Below are 27,913 nucleotides of genomic sequence, written 5' to 3'. Positions count from 1 at the left end.
GAGTGCACATGTTGTTGCTTGGATTCACTTGCCCTAGAAATAGCTTGAGAACATTCACAGTAAGCTTTTTCTCTGTGTACTTTACAGCTAGAGGACCAGCAGAAATGTTTTTAAAAAGTGAGTTTGAAAGGTGTTTATTATTTTTTTAATGCTGCTTTGGGAAAACAACAAATGTTCAGTAAACAACAGAACTTGGAGATGTTACTTATAAAATCTGATATGTGTGCTCAGTTTTATAAAATTAACTTATTTCATTATTCTTCAGAAATATACTTGTGTGTCATCTGTGACTATTTTCTTAATTTCATTGTTAGCATTTAAATAATCCTTATCAAAAGAGGAATGTGGAACAGAGATACATAAGCTTGAATAATAGAATGATAAAGAAAATTGTTGTGTATTATATATCACCATTTCCCCTAATATGGATGAATTGAGGATATTGTATTAAAGACAATTGAATAGTGTTAAATAAAAATAGATTTTTGTTGGAATAATTGAGTAGTACTTATTTTTAAGTCAAGATACATGGTTATATACGATTCAAGACCATTTTTCTCCTCAGGAAAGCTAACAATAATTTTCTGTTTAAATGAAAACAGCATCTTGGAAACTGATGTGTGAAAACAAATACTAGTATTTTCTACTATTAAACAGTCTATAGTAAACTGCAATTGGGTCTGATTGATCATCAGTTGGGATGAACCTTATATTATTTGAAATGCTTCCAGATTATATACGGTTCTGTGATCTTTGCATTTGAACTTTAAATACTATTTACGTTCTACCAAGATCTTGATTTTGTTCCATAACCTGCCCTAAGTTTGTTCATATTGAAAATTCAATTTTAAGCAGTTCACTCTTTGCTGGTTATTGGAAATCCTTCCCTCCTGCATGAATAATTTATTTTCAGCCTATTTGGGGAAAAGTGTCCTGCAGCTTGTCAGAGAAGAAATGGAATATTTTGCTGCCTCTTTTGGGTGAGTCATTAGAACAGATTTCTTCCCCCTTCCCCTTAGTTAAATGGATGATGGCAGTGAAGAAGTGAAACGATTCATTCTTGAGAGGCTCTGCTTTTAGATATTTCAGCAATAACAATTCCCCTGTGAGAAGCTGTACTGTATGCTTTTCTTACTTTCTTTAGAACAAGCATTAAAAGTAGCATTTACTTTCCAAGGTATGTTTGGCAGATTATGGGAGTTTCTTTTATCTTGAGAAACTTCCCAGTAAAACTGCAAGAGACATGGACCAAGTTAGCAGATCACGTGAACCCTCTATTATGATATATAAATCATAGATTATAATCTACCATGATATACAAATCATTTACTATGGCATAGTTAACAAATCAGAATTAGCAAACTCATAATTTTTACCATATGTGAACCCTGCCAAGGTTTAATTATGTGCAATATGAAGCTTTACTAAGAAGAATTTTAGTCTTACCTATTTTCTACCCTCTCTGAAGGATCAGATGTGTGTTTATGCAACGTTCTTGGATTCAGCATTGGAAGTAAGGAGCCTGGTTTAGCTCAACAGACAGAAGCACTGTAATTTAACACCAGCTGTCTGCAATTAAAAGTAAGATCGAATCTCACCAGGCTCAAGGTTGACTCAGCCTTCCATCCTTTCTAAGGTAGGTAAATTGAGGACCCAGTTTGTGGGGGCAATAAGCTGACTTTGTACAAATATACAAAAGTATGAAGGCTATTGCTTAATGCACTGTAAGCCACCCTGAGTCTCCGGAGAAGGGCGGCATATAAATCAAATTAAAAAAAAAAAAGTACAATTGCACAGAACATCTTTTATCAACTAAGGCTGATGAATGAGGTTGTGAGGGACTGCTCAGAACTTTAGAACTATTGAGCTTTAGCTATGGATGAGATACATTAGTTTTGCTACAATTCTGTGCTTGGTGCTCTCAATTTGATTGTTACACTTAAAAACCATCTGTAAACTAGATTCAAAATAGTGATGTAACAGGAGCAGGTTATCAACTTCTTTGGCCATCTTACTTATCTCCTGTTTTTAGGTTCTTAGAGGTGTTTTGATTATGTGCCAATCATAATAATTTATGTCAATTGACTTTCTCCAGCAACTCAAGTAATTGTTAACTCTTAATTTTTTTTTTAAATTTGATTTATATGCCGCCCTTCTCCGAAGACTCAGGGCGGCTTACAATGTGCTCAGCAATAGCCTTCATCCTTTTGTATATTTATACAAAGTCAGCTTATTGCCCCCACAAACTGGGTCCTCATTTCACCTACCTTAGAAAGGATGGAAGGCTGAATCAACCTTGAGCCTTGGCGAGATTCGAACCCTGCAGTAATTGCAGGCAGCTGGTCTTAATAAGCTTAATAACAGGGTGCCTTAAACCCCTGTACTACCAAGACCACATAAACAGGTTTTCTACATGATGAACTGCCCCTAACATGGTCTTTTTGGTTTTCCAACAGTACATGCATCACTACTGTGACTATCCATCTTGCCAGTGGTCACCCCTTCTTCTCTTTCCTTCTACCTTTTCCATCATTAGAACGATTTTCAGAGAGCATAATGAATACAAAGAAGGATCATTTGAGCCTGGATGTTTGTACCTCAAGTGAGAACTCTGGATTGATTTGTTCAATGAACCATTTTTTTTCTTGGCTGTCCATGGTATTCAGAAGAGTCTTCTCCAATACCAAAGTTTAGAAGCATCAACATTTTGCCTGTGTTGCTTCTTCGAGTCCAACTTTAGCTGGTCTTGCCCTGGGGAACACTCTGTTCTCTTAGCCTTTCATAAAGCTTTGAAGCCTTAATTTTCTCCCCAAGGCTGGAATAAGATTGGATAATTGCACATTAGAAGATTGACCTGGCACAAAGTCTTTGTTGTTTTTCATCTTTTAATGCTTTAATCTAATTAGTTTTATAGCAGGGGTGAAATCCAACAGGTTCTGACAGGTTCTGGAGAACCAGTACCAGAAATTTTGAGTAGTTCAGAGGACCAGCAAATACCACCTCTGGCTGGCCCCAAAGTGGGGTGGGAATGGAGATTTTGCAATATCCTTCCCCCAGGAGTGGGGAAGGAATGGGGATTTTGCAGTATCCTTCCCCTGGAGTGGGGTGGGAATGGAGATTTTTCAGTCTCCTTCCCTGGCCATGCCCACCAAGCCACACCACGCCCACCAAGTCTTGCCCACACAATCGGTAGTAAACAAATTTAAATTTCACCACTGTTTTATAGTTTTAGTATATTATATGTTATTTTAATTTTTGATTGGTAGCTACCTAGATTTCATTGCATGATAAGCAGCTGTATAAATGTTTTAAATAAAATAAACAACCATTTCCATAGACTGTCACATGGCTTGCACAATTTCATTCCTTGGAAGTATGTATTGAAATATTACAATATTTGAGTATCTTACTAAATTCATTTTTAAAGCTCAATATTCAAATATTTTACTGATACTTTACTGTTTTATTAATATTTAAAGCTCTGAGAGACTTGGGCTCAAATTACATAAATGATGACTTCTTTCTATATATCCCTACCTGGAATTTAAGACTATACTCTGAAGCTTCTTTTTTTTTAAATGATTCCAGAAAGAAGCATAATAGCTAGCTGACAGCAAGAAGGCAGTAGTAAAATAAATGAATGAATAAAAAACTAATACCAAACAGCTGAGTAGACTTAATGTGAGTTACTGCAAGAGATAGAGGAAATAAGCTGATAATCACCAACAATTTGTATGTTTACTACTAGAAGCTATTTGTACCCTCTGCCCTTCCAAAGAAAAAGCCCATCAATGAAAGCCTTAGCTTCTCAAATAATGTGATTGATTTTATGCACAAATAAGGAGGTTAAACAATCATTTGCAAGTATAATAGATGAGAATAGTTAATATAGACTGGCTCATTAAACAAAGTATTAAAGGTATTATCAGGGAAGTCAAATCCTGTCTCCAACATGGTACCTTCAGATGTGAAGGACTGTAATCCAGGGGTGAAATGCTCCTGGTTTGGACCATATCACCCGATCCGGTAGCGATGGCGACGGGTGGTTCGGAGAACTGGTAGCAAAACTCCCTGCCCACCCCCCATGCCCAGCTGAACCGCGTAATCATCAGAGGCTGTTTTTTTTTACTTTTAAAAGCATTTTTTTCCTGTAACCTCTTCGGACGAAAAAATACTTTTAAAAGTAAAAAAAAAAAGCCTTTGATGATCGGGCGGCTCAGCTGGGATCGTCAGAGGATTTTAAAAGCATTTTTTTCTGCAACCTCTTCAGCCTTTAAAAGCCTCTGACGATCCCAGCTGAGTTGCCTGATCGTCAGAGACTTCTAAAAGCATTTTTTTCTGCAACTTCTTAAGGTTGTAGAAAAAATGCTTTTAAAAGTAAAAAAAAAAAGTTGGCCACACCCACTCAGTCACATTCCCCCTACAAACCACGCCCACAGAACCAGTAGTAACAAATTTTACATTTCACCACTGCTGTAGTTCTTTCATTCTCACTTAGCTATGACTATTGAACATTGCAAAATCAGAGAAGAGACTCTGGATTTTACCTTCTGTGATAATAATATTTCCCCCTTTCTTCAAGTTATTAGATATCTTTTTTGCATTTCCTTGAAGAGCTTAAAGTGATGCTTGTTGTAGTCTCCAGTTTTATAGACAGATGCAAAGAAGGAGCATCAGCTTATTTTTTCTCTATCCTATTAATGCATTGCCAGCTGTGATCTGGGGTAAGTATGCTGAAAGTTTGCCTTTTGTTTTTCTCCCAAATAATTGGAGACAGGACTGAGGAGACAGGACTAAGAATTTTGGAAATGAGTTAAGGTGCAAATGGTTACAAACATTATTGTTAAAAATAGAGATTTGCTAGAGTTACTCAGTGAGTGAAATGGGCAGTCTCTAAATGTGATCTATAAACAAGCAAGCAAACAAATAAATAAATATACCATGTTTCCCCAAAAATAAGACCCTGTCTTATATTTTTTTTGAACCCTGAAATAAGCGCTTGGCCTTATTGCCATGCGCTCAAAAGCCCGATTGGGCTTATTATCAGGGGATCGGGTGGGTTCTAAAATTTTTTGCTACCGGTTCTGGGGGCATAGCTTATTTTGTGGGTGTGGTTTGGGGGGGGTAATGTGATTGGGTGGGCATGGCCAACTTTTTTTTCTTTTAAAAGCATTTTTTCTACAACCTTCGGCTGAAGAGGTTGTAGAAAAAATGCTTTTAAAAGGCTCTGATGGTGGGTGAGAATAGAGCTCCCCGAAAGCCCTATGGAACATTTCCAGAGGCTTGGAGGGTGAGAGCTCCCCAGCCAGCCCGCCAAGAAGCTCCGGAGCCAGGACGACTCTGCAAAGGCAGAGCGAGAAGCCGCGATCCGATCCTACTTTTAAAAGTGAGTTTGACTGATTACAAGCGCAGGCAGAGCGGAAAACAGGAGATCAAGCCTTAAAAGTACAGAGCTTAACTCTGAAGTTACTTTGTTGCAGTTTGAATCTTATTGAGCTGGAGGCTGAAGATGGCGTCTTTGTTATGGTTTTGAAAGTGAAAGCCAGAAATTAAAGTGCTTGAGAACTTTGCGCTGGGAGAGTGGATTAGCTGCTTATTAACTGCTGGGAGCTGAGAGCTTGTGGAGGGAAGGAAAAAAAAAACTATTCTGCCTGGCAAATTAGAGACTATGAATTATAAACATATTCAAAGACTTTGTGGCTTTTAAAGATCTCCTTAAAAGAGGGGAGGAAAAAAAATGGCTTCTAGACAAGTGAAACCAGGAGTTGCTAAAAGAGGGGGAGGTTCTCCAGTTGTGTCAGTGGTGACACAGAAAGCACAACTTCCAGTTGATTCACAGAGCCAGACTCAGAGTCAAGATGCAGCACTTAATGATTTTAAAGAATTTATGAAAGAAGCCATGAATAATCAAGCAACAGCAATGAGAGAAGCTATGAATAACCAAGCCACAGCAATGAATAATTTAACACTACTTGTGGAAGGGAAATTTAAGAAAATTGAGGAGGATATAAGTTCGATCAAGGAAGCGGTTGCAGAGGTGGTGGTTTTGAAAGAGATTCCTCCAAAGATGTTGAGAACTAGAAAAGACTTTGGCTTTTTGGTAAATGAGCTGAGAAACCAACAAGCGGCATACAGATGGGATGTTCCAGTTGGTCTAATAGTGACTTATAACGGAGAAAGATACCGGTTAAATACAGTTTGGAAGGCAAAAGATTTCTATGTAAATGTTTTAAAGGCTGGATACCCACCCTCACCAGGGGGTGGGGAAAGGAAGAAAACAGAGTTGTTACAGCAAGAAAAAGATGGAAAACAAATACAAACCTATGCTGAAGTTGCAGCTGGAGGAATTATCGTGGAAGAAGATTTGGATCTTGGGGGCTTATCCCCAACTTTAGAACCACCTAAGAAGGGAGAGCCGAAAGTACAACGACTGACACGATCTGACTAAAACAACAGAAGAAGCGTAAAGAGATAGAGGAAGAAATAAAAAAGAAGGAACAATTACTTATATTTAATCCAGGAGATAAGAAAGTAAAAGAAAGGCATGCTTATTTGTTATATGAAAAAAAAGTGGATAAAGTGTTTAAGGGTCATATACTCAGAAATACGTTGCTGAGGGTTTGGAAAAAGTACCAATACAAGCTGAACTATAAGATACCCATATGGGCAAATCCCAGACATGCAATAGAAAATATAAGTATAGAGCAAAAAACAGAGGTGATTACTTATAAAGAGCTTCTTCTTTTGGAAAGGGGTAAGATGCAGTTGAAATTTGTAGATGAATTAAAAGAAGGAAGGATAATTTATACTTGGTTTCAGTATGGTCAGCTCCAAGCTAGATGGAGGGAAGATCAAAAATTTGGTGTTATGCAAAATGAGGAAAATCTGATGAAACAGATTAGAGACCAAAGCCAGATGCATATTAAAAGGTTGTATAATGCATTATTGGAAATAGATTCAGAAACGGAATTGGTTAAGGATTGTATGATAAAATGGGCACAAAGAACCAGTGATGATGGAAACATGGGAAAAGATTTGGGTCAGAAATGTTAAATTTACACAAGCACAAAATCTGAGAGAGAATTTTTATAAAATGTTTTATAGATGGCACTTAGATCCTTAAAAATTGTCATGTATGTACCCTAATTTGCAAGCTAAATGTTGGAGATGTGAATGTAATGATGCAAAATATTATCATATATGGTGGACCTGTAAGAAAGTCAAGGCATTTTGGATAAAAATTTGGTGGGTGATGCAGAATATTTTGAAAAGAAGGTTGAAATTTACTCCTCAATTGTTCCTACTGGGTATAACTATGGACTGTACAGTAGTAGAGACTAAATTGATTTTGAATCTAATATCAGCAGCTAGGTGTTGGTAGCGCAATATTGGAAGAAGGACTTTTTGCCTACTATTGAAGAGTGGATACTGAAAGTAACGAACCTAGCAGAAATGGTGAAAATCTCAGCGTACTTGAAGGACTATACACAAGAAAGATATGTATCGGAATGGAGAAGATGGATTGACTATATTCAAAATAAGTATCAGACAAGAAAATATCATATAGCTTATGATTGAACGTTAAGTATTAGAAGTATTTAATTATCTATACTGGAGTTAAGGTTTCAGGGAAGGAGTTAGTAGTCTGAGGATAAGTAGCATAATCTAGTTTATGATTGCTAAATGAAATACCTTGAATTTTGCTCTGGGAAGTCTGGGGGGGAAGGTGGGATGAGGGGAGGGAAAGGGCGGGGGGAATGTGGGGGGGAAGAAAATTTTTGTTTTTTGTAAAACTTTTCAATAATAATAAAAAAAAGGCTCTGATGATCCCAGCTGAGCCGCACGATCATCAGAGGCTTTTTTTTTACTTTTAAAAGCATTTTTTCAGCTGAAGAGGTTGTAGAAAAAATGCTTTTAAAAGTAAAAAAAAAAAGCCTCTGATGAGGTGGGCGGGGTAAATGAGTGGCAACCGGGCCAGGGACTGGTTCAGGGTGTGTCCAGCCAATATTATTACCGGTTCTCTGAACTACTACAAATTTTTACTACCAGTTCTTATGAACCAGTGTGAACCGGGAGCAACCCACCACTGCAGGGGATGTCTTATTTTGGGGGAAACAGGGTACTTTCTCAAAAGTTTACTTGAAAATTAGCAAATGTGTGACCAGTTATTTGCCTGGAGAATTTTATTCTTTTTGTATTTTAAATTTTTAAAAATTTCTTCAAAAAGTTAAGTGATAGACTGAATGAAGGGCAGAAGTTTTGTTTCTCAAGAAAAGATCCTTAGCTTTCAGAATTTAGACTTATAAGAGGAAAAGATATGTTGGAAGAAATGTCCATTCAGTTCCAAGTGGGAAGAAATACACTGGAAACATGGAGACTGCTTAGAAAGATGGTTTAATGGTGGAGAGGACCACATGGTTTGAGGTCCTGGACAAAAAGAGCACATGGGTGAGAGAGGGAGAAAGATTTATATCCTCTCTTGGGCCCCACCTTGGAGCTTCCTGTTCCTGTGTAAGGAATGTACTCTGATTGGTTGTCAGACTCCCAGGCCTGGTTGAATCTTGCTGGGTGATGATGTAATGAAGGAGCTTTGGGCAATTCCTATTATGGCTTTGTCCTGGTTTGGCTCTTGAGTGAGGGCTAATCCTATCATGTCCTGAGGGCCATGTCTTTTGTGTTGTAGATAATCTGGCCCAGCCTTTGTCTTGTACATAGGTTGGCACCAAAATATCTGCTGGGAGGGGGAAGCAGGGAGCTGAGGCTCTGAGTTTGTCTTTAGAAACATGTTTCTCCTTTAGGAAAAATATAATATTCTGCCTTTTTAATATTTCCTAGAATATTTCATTTTCCTAGGAGAGGGGTGGGTGTTTACTTCCTACAGATAAATGAATATTAGTACACATTTTGGGCTGCAAATGTTAGATGATGGTAGAAACCAATCTCTTTTCCTGCCCTCCTGATTTTTAGCCCTAATTAAGAGCAAAGACAACTGTTTCTTAATGATGAATAGACATTTTATTCATAAATGCATTCCATGGCCACACTATGTATTTTATATACTATATTGTATTACTATTGGTATATATTACCACTCATATGATTGTCTAAGCTTGGGGTGCATCTACATGGACATTTTTCATTAAAAGATTGGATGAATGGATAACATTTCTGGATTGTAAATGAATTTTTTTTTTATTCTTGACTATGTAGTATTTCTTCATTCATGATTATGTCTTATGATAATTTTTTCCATTAATATTAGTTTATGTTTTATGTTCCAGCTGATACATAATATATAATTAGGAAATGAATATACTACTCATATATCCATCTAGTCTATATCAATTTCATATGTCAGAAGTTGCTGCTTAATTCAGTGACATTTTAAAATGCTTTTAATTGTGCATGTATAATTTTCCCTAATACATGAAATTCACTAACATTTTCTGTTAAATATATTGAGGAAAAATAATTTTGTTTTATAACCATTGTTCACAGTATTAACCTGCTTAGTCCAAGCAACCCACAGCAGATCTAATAAGGCTTTTCAGCACTTCTTAGAGAAGATATTGATCTAATTTGGCATCAGTACAATTTGGATAGATTTTAAAGAAATTATTTGTATTAATGTTTAAAGGGATCATGGGAATGGATTTCTCATGTAGGAAATAATTAATAATCTTAGAAGTAAATGTCACTTTCAAAATTCTAAGCTCTGCCTAGAAGACAAGAAGTCTTTTTTGGTAATGGGGCATTGCTGAATTACCATCGTAGCAATTTACCCAATATTCAGAAGTAGTTAAATGTTTTTGTGATTTGTCCATGCAGAACTTATTTGCAACAGCACAGTATGACAAAATCTCCAGTAAAATTTGGGCCTATACGATTTTGAAAATAATGTCAGTAACTTTGGAGAAATAATGTTCTTAATGCTTATGTGTTATGAAATGTGCCTATTTTGTTGGTTGTCCCAGATTTTTGCCAATAATAGAGATGGGTAGATTAGTATTTTATCCTATTATTTCTTGTAGATGTATTCTGCAGCATTTCAAGATCTACTACATAGGGAGGAAGCTGCCACCATATGTGCATCCCAGCTGGAAGCTTATTCCAATTCATTGCACACGTCTGAAAATGCTTCTCCGTGCTTGTATCATCCTGTCCTCTTGCTTCCCCTTGTTTTCTCTAAACCATCCTGCTTGTGTTCTATAGCTTGCAATTAACACCACTTAATAGCTGTTAAATAGGGTAATTGGCTTTTATCCTCGCAGAGGTCTTCCTTCAGAGTTGATATCTCTCAGTGAACCCAGGCTAACAGCCCTTGAGCTGCTGGAGGAACTGAAAGTGAAATTCGGTTATTTCCTTGCTCTAAAAAATTCCTTTCTGATCTGTAAAATTGGGGCTGAGGGCTACAAAGGGGTGAAGTGATTCTTTCTTTTCCCTTCCTTTCTTTTAATGTAGAACAAATAACAGTAGAACACAGATTTCCCCAGAGTTTTCCAAAAAAGAGTTAAATGTTGTTCCTTACAGCTTGTCCTTCTGTACTTTTACTATAAATCAGTGAAAAAAAAAAGCTGAGGGAAGTACAGCATCCTCCATGTATGATCTGAAGGGAAGTTTTTGCTTTTTGTCTAATAAACTTTGTACAACAAGTAAACGTAATCACATATCAATCTTCAAAATAACTTTAATGAAAAAGCTTAACCTGCAAGGAAAACATAACATATATGCTCCTCACCATCTAGGCTGAGATACTGTAGCATGGTGTTGGTATTTGCTAGTGTCAGTCCTTCAAGATAGGCAAACTCAAGAAACAGGCATGGCAGAAATTTCAGCAATGTTCTTTATTTTTGTAGAATAGAATAAGAGAATCTTGAAGGTCTGTTTGAGTTTTTCTCTCCCCATTTAATACTAAACAGAGGTGGAGGGTTTTTTTTTTAAAAAAAATCTCATGTTCCTTTCTCATGACTGAATAAACTTTTTCTCTTAGTTTTCTTACAGTTTTCAGTATTAAATAAAACCATTTGCTTCTGGTTTTCTAGCCAGTTCAAATCAAATATAGGTGCCTATTATATGTATAAATGCTTAGGAACATTTTGCTTTCTAGGGGGATTAGTTCATCAAAACTGAAAAAAAGATGGGTGTCAGGTGCATCCAAAGTGTCAAAATATTAAGTTAACACAAAAATACAAGGAAATCCAGATCTTTAATGGTTAGATGTCTATCTACCTCAAACTAAACTACTCTGTAAGTGTTATTAATAGTTCTAGGCTGACACCATGATTAAAGCATTGTACTTTGTCTTTCTATTTTTCTTTTTGGTGAGTGCATCTCCAGTATGTTCTGTTTTTACAGGTCATAAATCAATGAATAGTTTCATGAGCTCAAAGCATTGGCAAAATTTATAACAATTGGACATTGCTTTTCAGCATTGATTTATAGCATAACTATCACTTTTTCAGCAAGAAAAATGAATTATGACCATAAATTTATTAAAAAGTATCAATAGAAGAGAATCATTATTAAATAATTATTAAATTAATAACTAATTTTAAAAGAAAATATTAAAGAATTAAATAATAAAGAATTATTATTAAAGAGTGTTTTAATGGTAAACATTTATCAGAACAAGCCACTTAACTTTCAAGCAATTTAAACTAAGAATGTTTTTTTTTTGTTCCATTCAGTTATGTCCAGTTCTCAGAGACTGCCTGAAGTTTTCTTGACAAGGTTTTTCAGAAGTGATTTAGGGCTAAAAGAAAATGACTGGCCCAAGGTCACCCACTATCTTTTTGCCTAAAGTGGGACTAGAACTCAATTCTAGTTTCTAGCTTGATGCCACTACATCTGATATAAACACTACACCAATTGTTTAGCAATGTCTAAATGATTGCAAGACAGGAATGTATTTTGGTATTGTTGAAAGAAAAACTCTGGAGTTCATTCCCAGTTGGGACACACCATAGATGCTGAGAAGATAAAGAAGCCAGTTGCCAGAAAGCGGAATTCTTTTAATGTAGGAAGGCAAGAAGCAAAAAGTGACACAGCTCGAGCGTTCCTGGTTTGCAAGCAGATTGGGGAAGTAAACCCATGCCTTCTTATACTTGATTTTCCTTTGAAGCTCCTACAGTTTGATGGGTTTTTATGTGTGCCTTTGGTTGAAGTGATTGCCCTGGATCCTGCCTTCCTGCTATAATGAGTTAATCCCAGTGGTGGGATTCAGCCAGTTCGCACCACTTTGGGAGAACAGGTTGTTAACTTTGTGAGCAGTTTGGCAAACTGGTTGTTGGAAGAAATCATTAGGGCAGAGAACTGGTTGTTAAATTACTTGAATCCCACCACTGGTTAATCCTGTCCCAGGCCAGGACCTTTGTTTTTCCTATCCTGGGGGTTAATCCTGTCACGGGGCAGGAAAAAGGGAATTCTGGTGAGTTATTTTTAGCTGGTTTTGAGTATTTTCGGGATCTCCTTTGTTATTTCTAGTAATAGCTTTTGGCAGTCTGCCCAAACTTGCAATTATCTCCTGAGCACTGGCTTCTGGGTCTTTACTCTGCTAAGGGAAAAGGCTGTTTTTATTTTCTGCACTGTTTCAGGGGTTCCTGGCACTGTCTTCTTTGGGGTACACTTTCCACAGTATAATGTTTTGTTTAAAATGCAGTTCATAGAAGGCTTTCAGAAAATGGCAGAATAGAACTGTAACCAAAAAACATTTCAGTACTAAATACCTGATACGATTATTACATGAAGCAGCAATTGGTCATTTGAGAGATTTCCCTATCTCCTTTCAACCATTAATTCCAGCATATTTAGTTGCAAAGCTAGAAAACAAGATTTGAAAAATTAGGCTTATTTTAAGGGCTTGCTAGGTAAATTATATAATTAGGTATGAAAAGAAATTAAAAACTAAGCCAAAAAACTCCAGAGACATATTTTTTTAAAATATATATATATTTTAAAAAAATATTCTAAGGACCACCATTTGTATCAGTTTAAAAGGAAATTGTAGATTGAATTTTTGTAACTACAAGTACCATATTGTAAAAATCCAGAGAATTATATGGTGTCAGCAAAGAGTCAGAAAGAACCCAGTTGATGCTTGATTTTTGCAGCCCAGATATGGAAGCCTTAGGACTGCAAAGTGTAGCATTTCATACAACCAGTTACAGTGTACAGGACAAGATTAATGCTGGAGCAGTGGTGGGTTCCTCCCGGTTTGGTCCGGTTCCGCCGAGCCGGTAGCGGTGACGATATGACGTCACCAAACCGGTTCTCCCTCCCTGCCCTCCCACGTTATTCTTACCTTTTATTTGGTCCCACCCCCAATCTATTGCTGCCTCCTGAGTCCCAGCTGATGACTTGAGGGAAAAAAACTGTTTAAACTCTTGCCACGGGGCTTCAGAGGGCCGTCCTACAGCTGATCAGTGTTAAAAGCAAACAAATGAGTCGGGTCGTAAGTGTGAGGACTGGTTGTAAGTGCGAGGACCTTCCAGAAATGATTCTGACCAGCTAGCCACGCCCACCTAGTCACATGACCTCCAACCCACACCCCCAAAATAAGCCACGCCCACAGAACCGGTAGTAAAACCATTTAGAACCCACCCCTGTGCTGGAGGGTAATTTTATTAATGCTTTTGGGGAAGAGTCCTGGAATTATACAGTCCGTAGTTTATAAACTTTGCCTTCAAGTTTACAAACTGAACCAGTAATGCTTTCATTAGGTTTATCAAAGATTTATAAGGGACGTGGCAAACTTTTGAATTTTCAGGAAATTTTCATTGTGGTTCAAAATATCAGAAAGAAAAGGCAAGAAATAAAAATGAAGCTGGTATAGCTTTGCAACAAATTGCAATCTAAGATGGAGCATCTCTGGAACTATGGGAATTGTACTCAATGTGATATATTGGTAAGATTGTTGGACTCTAACCAAAGAGGGCCTAGTTTGTGGCTGTTCAGATGTGTATGTTTTTGGCTTTGCATAATGTGTGTTCACAGTCATTATCTCTCCCTGATTATTGGAAGGATAAAATTAGAAAGTGTTCAGGATGCAGCTTTGAGAATTGGGGGGAAAGTAAAATATAAATGTAATAAGTAAAATAATCACCTGCAAGATCACCTGCTTTCTGGTTTCCCCAAGTGGGCTTCAGTAGCTTTTTCATCTGGCTTTCAAGCCTTTATATGTCTTTATAACAATTAGTGCTTGGATTTGCTTGCTTTTCTGTTAACTCCATATCACCTCTCCCTCTTTGACATCTTTCTATGACCTGTAGAAAATGTTAGGCATCTGATAAATGAAATTAACCAGATAAAAGAAAGAACACCAGGAACTTTTCATAAATTTTTCAGTAGACTTCTTAAGCTTGGTATGGAAATCCACTTGATTTAAGGCCAAAAATATTTTTACTATCATAGGTCATGTGTCTATGTAATGTACATACGTTTTTCCTACTTGCTATGTGTTTACAAGGATCTGTTTAATATATAGATATGTCATAAAATATTGCATTTAAGTCAGAGCTGAGATTCAGATTTTGGTAGGTCCCCTGGAATTAAAAAGCTTCAAATTTTACAATTAAAAAAAAAAATCTTCCATTTGTGTCTGATTCACAGAACATAGTGCTGGCAGGCCACCTGTTGAGAGATCGCAAAGCTTACTACATGCTGTGCTGCCAGGTGGGCCAAGTGAAGTCACACACTGTTTATGCAGATGACCCGGTTTTCTTCACAGTAAACACTTCTGTCCCAAACATAAACAAATGCTGCAGATATAGCAAGCTATAGAAGCATATTTCAAATGAACAAGATATGGGATCAGGCTGGACCTACTGGCAGTGCCTAGGAGATACAAAATCAGTTACTGAGAGAGAAGAGAGGACTTCAGAATCATGGGATAAGTTAGGAGGCAAAATTGAGATTCATGCGAGCAGTCAGAATCAGAGAACAAGTGACTCTCTCCAAACAAACCAGGCTAAGGATATCTTCAGGAAAGGGCACCTTTCCCGAGCAGCAACCTCAAATTGTTGATTCCCAAAGGCATTCCTTGCTCTATCTTTCTTAATGGAAAAATTGAGGAGTGAAGAAATGGTGGGGATTTTTGTCTCAAAAGCCACCTTGTGGCTTCAACAGAATGCTTTCTCTGCTGAGGTTGGACAGTTGGCTGAGCAGCAAAAAGAGAGGTATGAGAGTAGGGAGTCACAGGAGACCCTTAGCTCCCTATTACTGGATGCAGTGAAGCAGAGGCTGAACAGTGATGCTTAAATTTGAGTTCTTGTTCTGAATAGGAGGTGGCTCAGTGGTCTAAATAGTCCCTTTTAACTTGGTGATGCTATGGCTCTCTAGCACTATACTGTACAGCTTATCATGCTTGCAACCAATTTTCTCTTCACTGTTGCTCATCTATTGCCAAAAATTAAGCTATTCAAAATTCTTCAGGTTTTGATACTAGCTCCTCATCTCGTATCTGTTCTGGATATAGGCCAGATATATAACTGATGTACTTAACAAATTCACTGGAATCTATCAGTGCAGATATAATAAACTTTATGAGTTCTGGCTCAAAAAGGATTAATTTTTACTAAGAAAGAGTTAGTGTTGATCATCCTCCAGACAGTCATGTCATTTTTTTCCATCACAAATTGTAAGATTCTTACTTACATTCCCACATAAAACTGAGGCAAAAATTATGCATTTTTAATGTTTTTCTAAATAGTGAAAAAAATCCCTGGCTTAAGTACAGGTAGTCCTGAAATACAGGTAACCTTAATACAGGCTTAAATACAGATAGTTACAATGGCAAACAGGACCAAAATTTCCATCACTAATCAATGTGGTTATTATATACAACTACATGACTTTGCAATGGGAGTCACTGCAGTCTCAATTTCTGTCATTAACTGAATTGCAGTGGTTGTTAGGTGAGGACCTCGTTGCAATTCCTGCCAGCTTTTCACAACCAAAATCATTGGGGAACCCAGCAGGAAGTAGCAAGTCAGAGGTGGCTCACAAGCAGGCTAGCATTCAAGTAAATGACTGCTGCTGGGTGGGGGAGAGCATGTGGGGTGCAGAAGTGACTGGAGTGGTGCAGGGTGAGTGCAGCTAGGCTTGAGGTTGTTGTTGCCGGGGGGGGGGAAGGAGTAACATGAAGAGAGGGAGGCATGGCAAAATTCAGGGAGAACGTGTGAGAGAGTAAGACAGCGAGGCTCAGGAAGGGTGTGTGGGGGTGCACAAGTGGTGGGTAGGCATAGCAAGATTTGGGGAGGGTATGTAGCTGTGCAAGCAGCTGGTGTAAGCACAGAGGAGCTTGGATGTGTGGATGGGGATACTTTCCCCAGTCTCCTGCATCTTTTCCTGGCAACTTCCCATTGAGTTTAGGGGAAGCTGGCATGGAAGGTTGCAAATGGCAATCATGTGATTGCGGGGTGATGCAACCGGTCATAGGTATGAGCCAGTTGCCAATGTGATACAGGAGTACCAGGATGGCCAGTTGTAACCATCATTCATTCAGCGCTGTCATAACTTTGAATGATTGCTGAACGAATGGTTGTAGTTGAGGATGACCTACAAAGAGCAGGAGAAATGTGGCTTGCATTCAGGATTTATGTTGCTCAGAATCACAATATTATACAATGACTCTTCAATTATATAGATAAACTGTTGTAATAGACTAAAAGACTTGCAATTATGACTGATCTTCTGGCAAGGAGAATTATTTATGTAATTTATCTTTAACCTTATAACCATGTCTTTGTTTCCTTTCTCTTTAGTTAGTGTTGCCAGAATATTCCATCCATAGCCTTTTCTGCATAATGTTTCTGTGTGCTCAAGAATGGTTAACTCTGGGCTTGAATATTCCCCTGCTTTTCTATCATTTTTGGAGGTAAATCTAACTCTATTTTGATTCGTTGGTGTTCAAAAATTTGTCACCTCTAGCTCCCTGGCAGAGGTTCTTGTGTTGTGATTAGCTGCCAGACCGGCAGAAATGTAATAAATAAATATCCTTCCTTACATGGAGATAATGTTATGAAGAGAAAATTGTATCTGCTGTGAAGTGTAAGATTGTATGTGTTAATTTTGCCACCTGACATGGGGATATCAAGGGCATGGGTACATCCAGCATGTAAAGCATTGTCTTCTGATGTAGTGACTGATGCAAGGTCTCATGACTTGGTGATAAAGTCCATGTTATATGTTAAAGATACCAGGAGTGGCGAAAAGATACTGTCTTTTGTTTATGTTTTTTGATATGTTTAACATATCATAAAACAAAAGAGCCATTTTGTTTTTGTTATCAAGGTACTGGACTAGGTATGGAGAAAATTAGTTCTACTCTTGCCTTAGACATGGAAGCTAGCTAGGTGACTTTGAGTTAATCTTTCTCAGCTGTAGGAATGATGCAATGGCAAACTGCTTTCAAAAATGTTTCCAAGAAAACTGCATGGAGTTGTTTATATTATTGTCAGGAATCAAAATTGAGTCACAAGTAAAATAATTATAACGCAACTTCATAATTCTACTCTAATGCTCCTTCATCTATGTATGAAGAGAAAGAAAAAGGCACACTCTATAACAGGGGTGGGCAAATGTGGCCCTTTTACAACCTGTGGACTTCAACTCCCAGAATTCCTGAGATAGCCAAGCTGTCTCAGGAATTCTGGGAGTTGAAGTCCACAGGTTGTAAAAGGGCCACATTTGCCCACCCCTGCTCTATAACATGCAAGAGACCTTATTCTTATCCCTCATTGTGCCTCACAGCCTTTCCCATAGAGAGTTAATTTTTTTATAGCATAGAGCCTGCTCTTGTGGTGAGAGTTTTGATGAGAAGAGAGTTTTCTTAATTTTGTAAAGAGCTTTGCACAAATAGAGAAGATTCTTACCTGTACTTTAGCCTAATTGCATAGAGGTCTATGACGTTGTGACAAGAATGAAATAGTGAGAGGACAATGAATCACTTTGGGAACAGAACACATGATTAAAGACCTTCTTGTGGCTTGATATAATTTTAGTGAGAATCTTGAAGATTTTCTTGTGTTCTCTTTCAGGTATTTCCATTGTCCAGCAGACAGCACAGAGCTAGCCTATGATCCACCTGCAGTTATGAATGCAGATACTTTGCGTTATTGTCAAAGGGAAGCCTGGTGTAAGCTAGCTTTCTATCTCCTCTCATTCTTCTACTATTTGTACTGGTAAGTATGGCCTCATTTCTTCTAAAAGGCAATTGCTAACATTTAGAAATCTTTCTTTCCTCTCTATGTGCTGCATTGTCATCCTATCTGTTGAAGGGAACAGCTTCTACTAATTCAAGAGCCATCAGGTTGTTAACATTACCCAAACGTTAACCATTAGGTTTGTAAGAAAACTAACTGGATCACTCAAAATATCATAATTTATATCATATATTCAGGTCTTTTTGCCATAAATAAAAGTAATTATTAATTTACAAATATGGGACTTGGGAAAAAACTACTAGTTTTATGGATGACTTTTTACCAGAAGGATTTGGGAATGCTGTTTTTAACTTTATAATGTTGTACATCAGAGTGATAGTTTTATTTTTCTAGCACCAGGCATCAATATTTGTTCACAAACTATTTAGTGAATTTCTGTATGTGAAGCAGCAGACTGCTCCAAATGAAGCACATTTCTTATCTCTTCAGCCAATAAAACAGATTCTGTAAAATGCACTGTAAAAACTAGCATTGTATTTCTAAGAAGGCAGTTTTACTACTAAGGCTATCCATTAATGCTGCTCTACTTAAGTGATGTGCAATCTCATTGTAAGAGCATTATTTGGTATATATGCCAATATTAATTTTATAATGCTTTATATTTACATATGGGCTGTTTTTTGAGAGCATGATTCCAGATTGTGGATAAAACAACATAACTTATGGGAATCATACAATAAATACTTCGTATACATTAAGTAATTGGTCATCATTAATTTACCTATGCAAATTGTTTATTAGCAGTAATAAATGGAGAAAGAACAAAATAAATTACATTACTGTCTGTCCTGCATTTGGGAGGGCATTTGGCATAAACTATAAACTAGACGACCATTCACTCAGACATAGCTGCTTATTGTTCAATCTGATAGCACAAAATCATACTAACTAAATCAAGGATCACCGTTCACAGAAATTTCCTCCGATGATTCCTCATATCTTATGAACAATAGAAGAGAACAAATGTAGCTCAGGGTTAAACTGTGAGGTGCTTGATATTCTCTGAGCTTAGTTGTTTCCTTGCCAGATGTTTTATTACCTGACTAGGTAACATCATCATTGCTAGTGAGTATGGGGTTTGCTCCCTCTTTATTTGCAATAGCTTGCCCTAGTAGTGTTGGCTTTCTTCTTGATAGTTCTTTGATTAGGGCACTGTTCTTGTCCTGATTGTTTGTCTGGTATTAATCTCTGTTTATCTGGATGTTGGTTGTTGGGGAGTTGCTCTGTTCTGATCTTTTTGTTTCCTTATATAAATCACATTTATACATCATTCAAAAAAGGCAATTAAAAAAAAGTTACATGTGTTACGGTCAGAAATAGTTTTTGCTTACCCTTTTCTTTTAAAATCTAGACCACTTATCTCTCATGTTCTAGATAAGTGTATATTACACATACAAAAACCTTGCTGAAATTAAGTGAATATGGACAATTTCACAATGGAATATGATCTTATAAATTTATGCATGCAGCCCTGAGCTCCATGGAAGAAGTAAATTCACAATTAGATGCCATCTACAATATAAAAACAAATCACCATATGTAGAAATAGTCCTATCTCATTTAACTACTACTGTAACATTGAGTGAATTTCATTTGGAATTGTTCTACAAAGCAGTGTTTTATAATTAAGGGCATTTTTAATGGACGCCACAGTATAATTATATTTCAAAAAATTACATTGCAGCTCTTTTAAAATTCTCACTAATTATTGTTCCTTCTGTCCCAGAGGAAAAAAAAGAGAATAAAATAAAGAAGCAAATATATCAGAGAGATAAAAATTCAGAGATGACAAAAATTCCAGAGATAATCTTTCAGAGCTATTGCATAAGGAATGCAGTGACTTAGTGTCAGATTTGTGAAGAAAACGGACATTGTAAAGAAAAATGTATTGCATATTTTCTTGTTAGCAGTGTTGAGTCCATTGTAATTTAAATATAGCCTGTAGAGATAAAATGGTAGCATACTCCCCAAGTAAAGAATTTCATGGTATAAAATAATTTATAAAAATATCAGAGATATGCATCTTTCAAGGAATCTTTTCATATTCTTTTTTTCTGTTTATGTTCAGCATGATCTACGCTTTAGTGACTTCCTAATTCAAAGATTATGTAAAAGACTGAAAACAAAGGTGACCGTATAAAGATCCACCCTACAATGATGCCTAATACTAAAACGCAGCAAAGAAATGGAAACTTTAAATCCAGGAACCGTACAGGATATAAAAAAGCGAGAGATAAAGCCCTATAAGAATAACAGGTGACAGCACAAGTGGAAAAAAATCAAGTGATGGATGGCTGAGCAACCTCATTTTCTTCTTTCCTCCCTTTGTTTTAAAACTTGCATTTTTTTTATATCCTTGGATAAAACAAACTAGATATTTATAATGTGTGAAGTAGACAGTTTCATCTGCATGTGATGGAGTATGACTTTTATTATGTTAATTTGTCTTCAGAGTGCAGGTTCTGCCACCAACAAGATTGTTTCTATAGCCTTTTTTCCCAGAGGGACTTGAAAGCAAGGCAACTATCCTCTGGACCTGCGGTCAAGTAGATGCAGATAATAGATGTGTGCAATATTCTGCATTCAATCATATGCTAGAGAAAAGTTGAGAAACATTTGGCTTTTTGTGATTTCGGTGACTGAAGAAAACATATCTTGGGAGAAAACAGGGCCAAAATACATTCAAACTGCACTCAGTTATTCTTCGTGGTTGATGCTAATGTTCCAACTATGCTGAATTAGGGTAGGTAGTGTGGTAAAATAATATTATGTTATATATAATTATACAATTATGTCAAGCATTCTATAATATTGCATTCCTCTTACTGGAGGAAAAACATGTCCTAGTAATGTAATGAATGCCTCAACAATGTTTTACACCCTGCAGTACATATTAAAAGGTCCAATTTACTTTTGTCTGGAGCTCTGTCTTATCAAAGTAATTGTTTCAGTTGAATTAAATCAACAGCCTTCCCTCCTTCCTTCCTTCCTCCCTCCCTCCCTCCCTCCCTTCCTATGTATCCAGTAGACCTACAACATGGTAGATGTTGTAGAACAAAATGCTGATTGTTTTTCATTTTGTGTAGTATCTTTCAAATTTTGTTTTGAGATATGCTCACAAAGACAGTAAAGATCTGTGCTGATATATTTAACGCTACATTCCCAAACATTGGTTGTGGATAAAACCAGTGAAATTTTCTTCTGAATTAATACAACTAAGAGTTCTCCCTATGCAAAGAACTGCCATAGCTTATGAATTTTGAAGAGAGAAAAGATAAATAGTATAATAGCCTAAAATCTCAGCAGGTGTGACACATTTGCATTAATTGATATTTTATGTTGAACAGAGTGGAACAGCTTATTCCTTCAGCCTCTGTTTTTTCCCATCAATGTGCCAGCTGCAAACTGAAAACATGACTTCCTAGAAAGAAGGAGAAACTGGTAGTGCAACACGTATGTTTTTAAAAAATATTTATTTATTTATTTATTTAAATATCTATGTACCTGCCAATTGTATGCAACATAACCACAAGCAGCTCACAAACAATAGTAACTATAATAAAAACAAAGACTAAAATACAATTTTGCTAAAGTACAAACAAATGTAGAAAGAAATTATGGAACGAAATATAAGATAACATATATTACACTTATTTATTTATTTATTTATTTACAAATATTTATATGCCGCCCTTTTCCCAAAGGACTCAGGGCAGCGAACACAAGTTAAAAAACATACAATAATAAAGGAAAATCCTAATTAAAAACCAATTAAAACAGGGACAAATAAGTAATAAAACCCAAGAATCAGCCCATTTGTTGAAACAGCCAAGTCTTTAGGCCTCGACAGAAGGAACGGAGATCAGGGGCCGACTGGAGCTTGGTGGGTAACTCATTCCAGAGGACAGGAGCGCCCACAGAGAATGCTCTACCCCTGGACATCGCCAGCCGACATTGTCTGGTCGATGGTACCCTGAGGAGGGCAGCCCTGTGTGAGCGGATAGGATGGTGGGAGGCGGGTAGGAGATGGTCCTGCAAATACCCCGGACCTAAGCCATGTGTAAATATATGCCTGTGTAAAACACAATACCATTATATGATATTGCATACCATTATTATTTGTATAAAACAATACCATTAAAAGCAGCTCAATTTGAACAAACTGAACCTTGACTGCACAGTCATATAATCCTTTGTTTATATCTTCAAAGAACCAGTTTAAAGGTGGAAAGTGAACACATTTATTCAGCTCACAATTTTATACCTGGGCTTGCAGTGTCTATCTAATTGTGAATTTTATTTATTTATTTTATTTTATTCAATTTATATCCCGCCCTTCTCCAAGTGGACTCAGGGCGGAGCACAGCCAGAACTAAAACACATATCAATGCAAAATTTAAAATTATTAAAAGAATTAAATAACTGTGACCCAAAAATTTAAAACATTGAAAACTAAAACCCCTTTGACAATTTAAAAAGCTAAAAACTAAAAAGGGTGGGGGGGTTCACGCCAGCCCTGCTTGATGGAAAAGAAAAGTTTTTAGGGCACGGCGAAAAACCCGGAGATCCGATATCCTTTGTATCTCCGGGGGCAAATCATTCCAGAGGGCAGGAGCTGCCACAGAGAAGGCCCTCCCCCTGGGGGTCACCAGCTGACATTGCCTGGCTGACGGCACCCTGAGGAGTCCCTCTCTGTGGGAGCGCACTGGTCAGTGGGAGGCTATCGGCGGCAGAAGGCGGTCCCGCAAATACCCAGGTCCCATGCCATGGAGCGCTTTAAAGGTGGTGACCAACACCTTGAAGCGCACCCGGAAGACCACTGGAAGCCAATGCAGCTCACGCAGGAGAGGTGTCACATGGGAGCAGCCCCTCGCTCCCATAATCCCCCGTGGGGCCGCATTCTGCACCAGTTGGAGCCTCCAGGTGCTCCTCAAGGGGAGCCCCATGTAGAGAGCTTTGCAGTAGTCCAGGCGGGAAGTGATGAGTGCCTGAGTGACTGTGCGTAGGGAGTCCCGATCTAGAAAGGGACGCAACTGGCGAATCAGGCAGACCTGATAAAAAGCCCCCCTCCACGGCCGTCAAATGCTCTTCTAAAGACAGCCGTGCATCCAGGAGGACACCCAAGTTGCGAGCCCTATCCGTGGGGGCCAATAACTCACCCCCCAATAGCCAGCGATGGCACCAGCTGGCTATATTGGGACGCTGGAAGCCACAGCCACTCGGTCTTGGAAGGGTTGAGTCAAAGCCTGTTACTCCCCATCCAGGTCCACACAGCCTCCAGGCACCGGGACATCACTTCAAGGGCATCGTTGGGATGGCCTGGGGTGGAGATGTACAGCTGACTATCATCAGCGTACTGATGGAACTCCACCCCAAAGCCACGGATGATCTTGCCCAGCAGCTTCACATAAATGTTGAACAGAAGGGGCGAGAGGACCGACCCCTGCAGCACCCCACAAGCAAGGCGCTTCAGGGTCGACCTCTGCCCCCCTGCCAACACTGACTGCGACTGGTCGGAGAGATAGGAGGAGAACGACCGCAAAACGGTGCCCCCCACTCCCAACCCCTCCAACCGGCACAACAGGATACCATGGTCGATGGTATCAAAAGCCACTGAGAGATCTAACAGGATCAGGATAGAGGAGCAACCTCTGTCCCGAGCCCTCCAGAGATCATCCACCAACGCGACCAATGCCGTTTCCGTGCTGTGCCCAGGCCTGAAGCCGGACTGGAGCGGATCCAGATAGACAGCTTCATCCAGGTACCCAGGAAGCTGTCGCACCACCACACTCTCAACAACCTTCGCCAGAAAGGGAAGGTTGGAGACCAGACGATAGTTAGCCAAAACAGCCGGATTCAGAGCAGGCTTCTTGAGGAGGGCCTCACCACCGCCTCTTTCAAGGTGGATGGCAAGACACCCTCACTCAAGGAAGCGTTGATAATCCCCTGGAGCCAGCCTCACATAACCTCCCAGGAGGCCAGCACCAACCAGGAGGGACACGGGTCCAATAAACATGTGGTCGCGTTCAGCCGCCCCAGTATCCTGTCCACATCCTCGGGGACGTGGTGTAGTTGTTTATTACACCTAAGCCTAATGAATCTTTATAAAACAACAAATTCTAAATTTTTTGTAAGCGTGTATGTTTTATGTTTCACCTGTGAAAAGGCATAAAGCATGCTAACTCAGAAATTAGCTCTATTATATTCATTGGTTCATATTCCCAGATATATGAGTTATTGTCTAGCCGCACGGTATGCTAGTGCCTCCGCCGTGAGATGGGGGGATGAAGCTGCCCCATGCGGCCTCAAGGCCCTCACAGCTTGGACAGCTCATGACCTTGTGGCCATGGTACCAGCATGCAGCTTGGGCTCCTGCTCTATTGCGGCTGGGAGCAAACAGAAGAAGTGGGCCGGTGGCCATGTGGGCTCCTGCTGCACATGGCTGCTGGTGCTGCCACTGCGAGGCAGGTGCTGGGGCATAGATTGCCTGGCTGCAGGGGACCTGAGGTATTTTTCATTTTCATTTTTTCATTTTATTTGATTTATATACTGCCCTACTCCCGAAGGACTCAGGGCGGTGAACAGCCACAAGATAAAACACATAAATACAAAATTTAAAAGCAAAGTAAAACTGAATTAAACAGTTTGGCCCTAGACAAATTTAAAACACCCCAATAATTTAAAACAGATTAAAATTTACATTTTAAAAAGGGAAAAAGGGAAAAGATTAGGCCAGGCCAGCCTGATGGAATAAAAAGGTCTTAAGAGCGCAGCGGAAGGTGCGCAGATCCGGGATCCTCCGTATCTCCGGGGGGAGCTCATTCCAGATAGTAGGTACCCCCACAGAGAAGGCCCTCCCCCTGGGGGCTGCCAGTCGACATTGTTTGGCTGACGGCACCCGGAGGAGCCCCTCTCTATGAGAGCGCACCGGCCGGTGGGAGGCTATTGGTGGCAGCAGGCGGTCCCGTAGATAACCAGGTCCTAAGCCACCTTTGGTTACCTAAAGGTGGTAACCAAAACCTTGAAGCGCACCCGGAAGACCACCAGGAGCCAGTGCAGCTCGCGCAGGAGAGGTGTTACATGGGAACGCCATGTCGCTCCCATAACCACCCGCGCGGCCGCACTCTGCGCCAGTTGGAGCCTTCAGGTGCTCCTCAAGGGGAGCCCCATGTAGAGAGCATTGCAATAGTCCAGGCGGGAAGTGACAAGGGCATGAGTGACCATGAGTAAGGAGTCCCGATCCAGAAATGGACGCAACTGGCGAATCAGGCGAACCTGATGAAAAATCCTCCCGGTCACGGCCGTCAAATGCTCTTCTAAAGACAGCCGTGAATCCAGAAGGACGCCCAAGTTGCGAGCCCTCTCCGTGGGGGTCAACGATTCGCCCCTAATAGTCAGTGATGGTGCCAACTGACTATATCGGGACATCGGAAACCACAGCCACTCGGTCTTGGATGGGTTGAACCTGAGCCTGTTCCTCCCCATCCAGATCCGCACAGCCTCCAGGCACCGGGACATCACTTCAAGGGCATCGTTGGGGTGGTCCGATAAGCCAGTGCAGGGCACATGGGACAGTTCCATCACCCCACTTCACCTCGTGGCCATGAAACCAAGAGCAACCAGACAGAATGGTTGGGCGGGTGGCTGTGCAGGCTCTTAAGTAGGACTTATTTTGGGGGGTAGGGCTTAGATGCACATGTAAAAACATGCTAGGTCTTATTTTCAGGATAGGTCTTATTTTGGGGGAAATTGTACCTATCTTGCATTTTTTTCTGATGAAAAATTCTGGAGGCTGAATAGCTTGCACATCATCTTGTATTATCTTCCTTGTATGCTATAAAAGTATTACTTAACTATGGATTTGGAATATTTATATAAATTGCTATAAATTAATTTTTCTAGAACTGGATAATATTAAACTTCACGCTTTCAGTGCATATGTTCAGTAAGGTACATAAGGTTAATGGGTGTTTGGTAAAATAAATTAAAACAGTAAATATTTTTAGCAGACTATAACAATGACAATATTGTTATATTGTCAAATGCTTGTCTGTAACACTGCTGAAATTCAAAGTTGGAATCTGTATAATTCTATGATTTATTAAAATAAATCTTTGCATTTTTTGTAAGGTTTGAGCTATCTGTAATAATTTTGTTGAATGCAGTTAGAATAATTTGTGCTTTGTTTAAAAGTAAAGTACTCAGTTAAAAGGTGTCTTACTGTATTGTATTGTGCAAACTTCAACCTAGATTAACTTGTGTGCCCAAATAGTCCAATATTTCAATTATATTTGAAAAATGTCTTCCTTTAATTTGTAATATTGGTCTTGTTTTAAGAATGGGGAGACATAGTGATGAATGGACACAAATAAGATGTGATCCAAGTATGATTGTCCCATTGAGGCATCTTCTGCTTCCTATCTTTGTGCTTAAATAGAGGCAAGAGAAAGCTGTTTTGAATCTCCATTTCTTTGCATGTGAATGCTTATGTCCTTATGGTCAGATCTACTATGTGTTTGTGTTGAACAAACTTTGAAGGATCTTCTATTGATAATTGGACACAATTAATGAACAATTAATGCATATAACCAGTGGTGGGTTTCAAATTTTTTTACTACCAGTTCTGTGGGTGTGGTTTGGTGGGCGTGGCATGGCTTGGTGGGTGTGGCTTGGTGGGAGGGGAAGGGGAAGGATACTATAAAAATCTCTATTCCCTCCCCACTCCAGGGGAAGATTACTGCAAAATCCATTTCCTCCCGATCATCTGGGACTTGGGAGGCATTGAATAGATGGGGCTGGGGCCAGCCAGAGTTGGTATTTACCAGTTCTCCAAACTACTCAAAATTTCCGCTACCAGTTCTCCAGAACTGGTCAGAACTTGCTGAAACCCACCTCTGCATATAACCATATGGTGTTCCATTAGTTGTGATATACCTCTTTGTCACAAGATTGGAAGCAACCACAGAACATAGAATAATAGAGTTGGAAGGTAGTTGGAGGTGTTCTAGTCCAACTGCCTGCTAAAGCAGGAGACCCTATACCATTTCAGACAAATGGCTGTCTCTTTCTGAAAGCCTTAAGTGATGGAGCACCCATATCTACATTGATCTACAACCATCTACACCTTGTTTCCTCTTCTGCTATGAGCTTTTGGAGAACCTTCTTTCGCTGCTCTACAAATTTTGTATGTATTCTGTTCAAATACTCTTCTGTCTTTCTTGGATGAGGTGTCTGTTTACTATATAATCTTGAGTGATAGTTAACAAATTGATCCATCACATCTGTCATTGTGAAGATATTCTTAGTTCTATCCCAAATAAAAATAATATTTATTTGTTCTTTACACTATAAGCTAGCTATTTATCTGACTTCTTGATTTTTCCCTAATATTTTGGTTGAACAAAAACATCTTGTAGCTCTTTTACTTTAAAAAACTTTGTTCTAAGCCTCAAACTAAATATTCTTGGGCTTTAATTCTAATTGCTTCAGTTCATTCACTAACATTGTTTTTGTTTTTGCATACCTTTCTTTTTGATGCCAGAGATATAAACAATTCTGTCTCATAAGTGCTTGTCTGGTGTCCCATACTGTAGTTAAACAAAATTTATTAAGCTATCAGCAACACAACCTCCTTTAGTCTGGAGTTTAATCTTCCAGTTATTGGATTGCAACTTCTGCATCTGCATCTGTAA

The 27,913-nt window shown here is 38.8% G+C and overlaps 1 protein-coding gene across 2 annotated transcripts in view; it reads left to right on the top strand.

Annotated features, from left to right (window-relative positions):
• The window catches only part of CNIH3 (cornichon family AMPA receptor auxiliary protein 3), a 70,671-nt gene extending 43,099 nt beyond the window's left edge, over positions 1–27,572 (top strand). For both annotated transcript variants that reach the window (XM_034427917.3, XM_034427918.3), the window contains 3 exons: positions 16,761–16,873; positions 18,036–18,179; positions 20,290–27,572. In XM_034427917.3, coding sequence (XP_034283808.1) covers positions 16,761–16,873; positions 18,036–18,179; positions 20,290–20,317 — 285 coding nt within the window. In that variant the 3' untranslated portion in view covers positions 20,318–27,572. The remainder of the gene's footprint in view (positions 1–16,760; positions 16,874–18,035; positions 18,180–20,289) is intronic.
• Positions 27,573–27,913: the final 341 nt, after the last annotated feature.

This window comes from Pantherophis guttatus, chromosome 1, assembly GCF_059756535.1.
Source record: "Pantherophis guttatus breed Tessera chromosome 1, ASM5975653v1, whole genome shotgun sequence".
In the NCBI taxonomy this organism is placed as follows: domain Eukaryota; kingdom Metazoa; phylum Chordata; class Lepidosauria; order Squamata; family Colubridae; genus Pantherophis; species Pantherophis guttatus.
Note: the sequence above shows the minus strand (reverse complement) of the source record. Positions and strands in the feature narration are given on the sequence as shown.